This window comes from Nicotiana attenuata, unplaced genomic scaffold (assembly GCF_001879085.1).
Source record: "Nicotiana attenuata strain UT unplaced genomic scaffold, NIATTr2, whole genome shotgun sequence".
NCBI lineage: Eukaryota > Viridiplantae > Streptophyta > Magnoliopsida > Solanales > Solanaceae > Nicotiana > Nicotiana attenuata.
In genome coordinates, this window is record NW_017671034.1 from 358,011 (window position 1) to 362,610 (window position 4,600).

A 4,600-nucleotide genomic window follows, 5' to 3' on the forward strand; every position below is an offset into this window, starting at 1 on the left:
TAACAGGGTCCGGCGACCGCGCTTCTCAGAGCATAGGTCTGCCTCTGCAGCTCAAAACATTGACCGGAGCCAACTCAAATGGATTTTTAGGCAAAAATTTCATATCGGTCTTTAACATAAAAGCTTTCCAGAAAAACATCCAGACTGCGCACGCAAATCGAGAATATCTAAAATGAGGTATTTGAGGCTTCGAAACACAGAATTAGGTTTTAAAACATAAGATGACCTATCGGGCCATCACACGAGTGCATGTTTTATAACACTATAGTTTATACTGACTGACTTAAATTTAAGTGTTACACTATCTGACTGAAAAAGGTTTTAAACCAACTAACTTAAAATCCGTCTCTGATTATTCTTTCTTTGCGAAAGGCAAAAATCCTTCAACCAATATCATCAAATGTTTGTACAACACATGAAATCAGCTCGTATAAAATCGAAGATCAAATTACAAGGGAAAAGACATTAGATACATATATATATATAGAGAGATCACAAATAAGATTAAATAACATAATATCAACGAGTGCTCTATAACACTTTACACCGTTTGACTGACTTAAAATTCTAAATCCGTCAATGATTATTCTTTCTTCGCGAAGAGGCCACCAAACCCTCCGAAACCGCCATCGGAATTCTTCTTAGGAGACGCAGAAACTGATTTCTTGCTGCTGATAGTAGTGGTGCCAGTACTCTTACCTTCAACTTTTTTCAAGATTGGATCAGTTTCCAATAATTGGTCTTCTTTTGTTATTGCTCCAAGTACAAAGTCTAGAATTGACTTCTCCTCACTGCTTCCACCAGAGCTCTTTGCTGATGTAGCTTTAGTATATACTACCACTCTTCTTTGGGTAATTGGAATTGGAGGGGAAAACAAGTTCAAAGAAGCCATTGGAATTATTTCTTATTTTCAAGTAGTATAGTAACTCTTGGAATGAATAAAGAGGCAAGAAGAGAAACAATGTTAGTATAATATATCTTGTTTGGATTGAAATTTTGGTATGTGAGTGAAGATTGTGAAGAATGTGTTTTGTGGCACGAGTTCTCCACAAGTGGCTTATCCATTCCCTTGTCTTTACTTTCTTTAATTTTATTTTTTCTTCTTTTTAAAAAATATTTTTAGGTAAGAAGTAGGACATCAGTGACGAAGCTACATGGTTTGAAGGGGATTCAATCGAATTCGCTCTTCGAAAATTTATATTGTGCAAATATTAAAAAATTTAAAATAAATCTTTATATATAAAAATCGTTGAGTCCACGTAATATATGTGGAAAGTTTATAATGTAGCAGTAAACTTGGAAAAAAAACGTTCCCTTAAATTTTAAGTTCAAATCACATGTGTGACATAACAACTCCCTAAGGCCATCTTCAACCTCACTCAATTTCCCCATAATGAGGGCAACTTTTGGGGTAATGAAGCTCCAACCTTCCCCCATTTTTGCCCTCAAAATGGGGGATAAATAGCGTTCCCTCAAATATAGGGGTACACTATTCATCTCCCCCATTATTATTTATATATATTTTATTATTTAATCTTTTAATTTATTTCTTTATATATACCTAATTATGTTTATGTAATATCTTTATAATATTAATTTTACATCTTAACTTTGGCGTATAATTTTGATAAATTAATTTTCGTGCATTTATTATTTCTATATAAAATTGTAAGTTAATTTTATTATAAGTTATAATTGTACAAAAAATATATAATCATCTCAAAAAATGAATGGTGCAAATATAAATATTAGATGTTGCTAAAATTGAAAAGTGAAAAGTGAAAATTGAAAATACATTAAAATTCGAAATAATAACAATTGAAAATACATTAAATTAAAATACATAAAAATTGAAACTACGGTAAATAGCATAATAACATAGTAGGGAGGTATGTCGTTCCCAGATACACCAAAATCATTATAGTATTGAGTGAATGGGGCTGAGGATTGTTGTGGTTGTGACTGTGGATATCGTTGACTTCTTTTATACATTATTCATTGTTGTTCTTGTCGCATAAATTCACGACGAGTCGGATCGATAATAGAATCCACATCCATCATTAAAACTTTATTTTCTTATTTCATTTCTTTTACTCTTAGTTTTTCTTTTTGAACAGTCAAAACTTCTTCTTTTTTGCCTCGGTTGCATTATTCATCGCCTCAACCATTCGATTATTTTCTGATTGGATTGTCTTCATATAATCTTCGTCAATTTTTCTCTTCTTTTTGGATTTCTTCACCCCACTAGGCCGTTATGATGCTGTGGAATCACCTGCAACATCCTTATTTAAATTTAGTGAAAATGATGATAAGTTAGGAGAGGAAAGATAGGGTGAATCAGGGGTAGGATTCTCAAGCTCCGATGATATATTAGTATTGCCTTGCTTTCTTGGTTTTTTTCCTTCCAAAATCGTGTGACGACCCAAAGGGTCATCACTTGTTTCCTTACTCATTCTGTGCTTCCGAGGTCTTGAAAACCTCATTTGGGGTTGCCTCGATTTGCGTGCGCAGTCCAGGCGCGTAGCCGGAAAGCTTAAATATGAATTCTGTGAGAAAATGCTAAATTTTGATATTAAATTGAATAAATTTGACTTCGGTCAATATTTTAGGTAAACGGACCCGGACCCGCGATTTGATGGTCCCGGAGAGTCCGTAGGAAAATATGGGACCCGGGCGTATACCCGGAATCAAATTCCGAGGTCCCAAGCCCGAGAAATGAATTTTTGTGTGAAACTGTTTTCTGGAAATAACTAAGGAAAATGGAAATGAAATTTGATTAAAAGACTATGGTATCGGGCTCGTATTTTGGTTCCGGCGCCCGGTACAAGTCTTATATATGGTTTAAGCGCTTTCTTTTAAGTTTGGTTGAAAACGGACGTCGTTTGACGTGTTTCGGACTTAAAATGGAAAATTGATGTTTTATGAAAATTTGAAAGAAATCATGAGTTTTGAGGCTTGATTCGATGTTTATGATGTTATTTTTGCGATTTGATCGCACGGATAAGTCCGTAGGATGTTTTTGAGGTTGTGTGCATGTTTGGTTTGGAGCTCCGAGGGCTCGGGTGAGTTTTGGATAGGTGTCGGAGTGCATTTTGAACTTAGAGAAAAGCTGGTACACTCAGTCCTGCAATTTTCGCATTTGCGAAGCAGGCCTCCCAAATGCGAGCTCGCAAATGTGAGCCTGGCATCGCAAATGCGAGGAAAGGGTATAGTGCACTGGGGTCGCAAATGCGACCATTGGGTTCGCAATTGCGGAATTGAGCCGGTCGCAAATGCGACTTTGGGCTCGCAATTGCGAGGTGCTTAATCCTTGGCAGAGTTCGCAAATGCGAACAGTACCTTCGCAATTCCCATACTTGCAGGGTTCGCAAATGCGAACCCATGTTCGTATTTCCCACATCTGAGGCCCATCAAATTTTATACTTAGTCGAATTTTCATCATTTTTCACCATTCATTCAAAACCCAAACTCCATAGGCGATTTTTCAAGAACAAAACTTCTCCCAAATCACTTGTAAGTCGATTTTTACTTAACTCTTTCAATCATTAACATCATTTAACATGTTTTCCACTTAGAATCAATGATTTTAATGGGAAAATTTGGGTATGTTGGGTAGAACCTTGGTTTTTCAAAAATTGGGGATTTGGATCTCAATTTGAGGTCCGATTTCAAAATAAATTACATATTTGGGTTTGTGGGGGAATGGGTAACCGGTTTTGGTTCGAACCTCGGATTTTGACCATGTGGGCCCGGGGGCATTTTTGACCTTTTTGGGTAAAACTTGGAAAAACTTATTTTCATGCATTGGGGATGATTCATTTAGCACTTATTAATGTAATTAAGTAAATTGTGACTAGATTCGAGCGGATTGGTGGAGAAATCAAGGGGTAAAGCTATAATTGAGACTTGAGTTGTGTTCAAGGCATCGAGGTAAGTGTTTGGTCTAACCTTAGCTTGAGGGAATAGGAGTTGAGTCTTATTTGCTACTTGCTAATTGTCGAGTACGATGTATAGGCATAGTGACGAGTATCTATACATTGGTGTCTAGCATGACCGTGAGTCCTATATTGTAATTTTCATGACTTCGTTGTATTATTCATGTCTCGGTGATTATTTCTATTTGTTGTGCAAAGATGTGGAAAAAATCGTGACTTATGGATATTGAGGAGCGTTGGCTCCAGTTGTATAGCGAATTGCGAAAGAATAAGTGATAATTAAACCTCTAGAGCATTGGCTCGAGTTGTGAAGTGAATTGTGAAGTAAAAGTGAGGAGAGAAAAGATCATTATGCTGCCCCTTGGCGGGCTATTGTCGAATTCCCTTGTATTGTGTTCTTAATTGATATTACTGATGCTTAGTTTAATGATTCCTTGTGTTGAGTAAGGACTAAAGTTACAGCTGCGGTAGTTAGGTGTTGTAATAGGTTTGGTTATAGCTGAGATGTTTAGGTGTAGTAACAAGTTTGATAATAGTTGTGGTAGTTAGATGTTGTAACAGGTTTGATAATTGTTGTGGTAGTTAGATGTTGTAACAGGAATTATTATAGTTGTGGTAGTTAGATGTTGTAACAGGATTGATTATTGTTGTGGTAGTTAGATGTT

General features: G+C 36.2%; 1 protein-coding gene across 1 annotated transcript; it reads right to left on the reverse strand.

Moving 5' to 3' along the window:
- Positions 1-393: 393 nt before the first annotated feature.
- On the reverse strand, positions 394-1,085 carry LOC109205410. The gene has a single exon (XM_019368116.1). The coding sequence runs from the start codon at positions 890-892 to the stop codon at positions 584-586; it is 309 nt and encodes a 102-aa protein (XP_019223661.1). The 5' UTR covers positions 893-1,085; the 3' UTR covers positions 394-583.
- Positions 1,086-4,600: the final 3,515 nt, after the last annotated feature.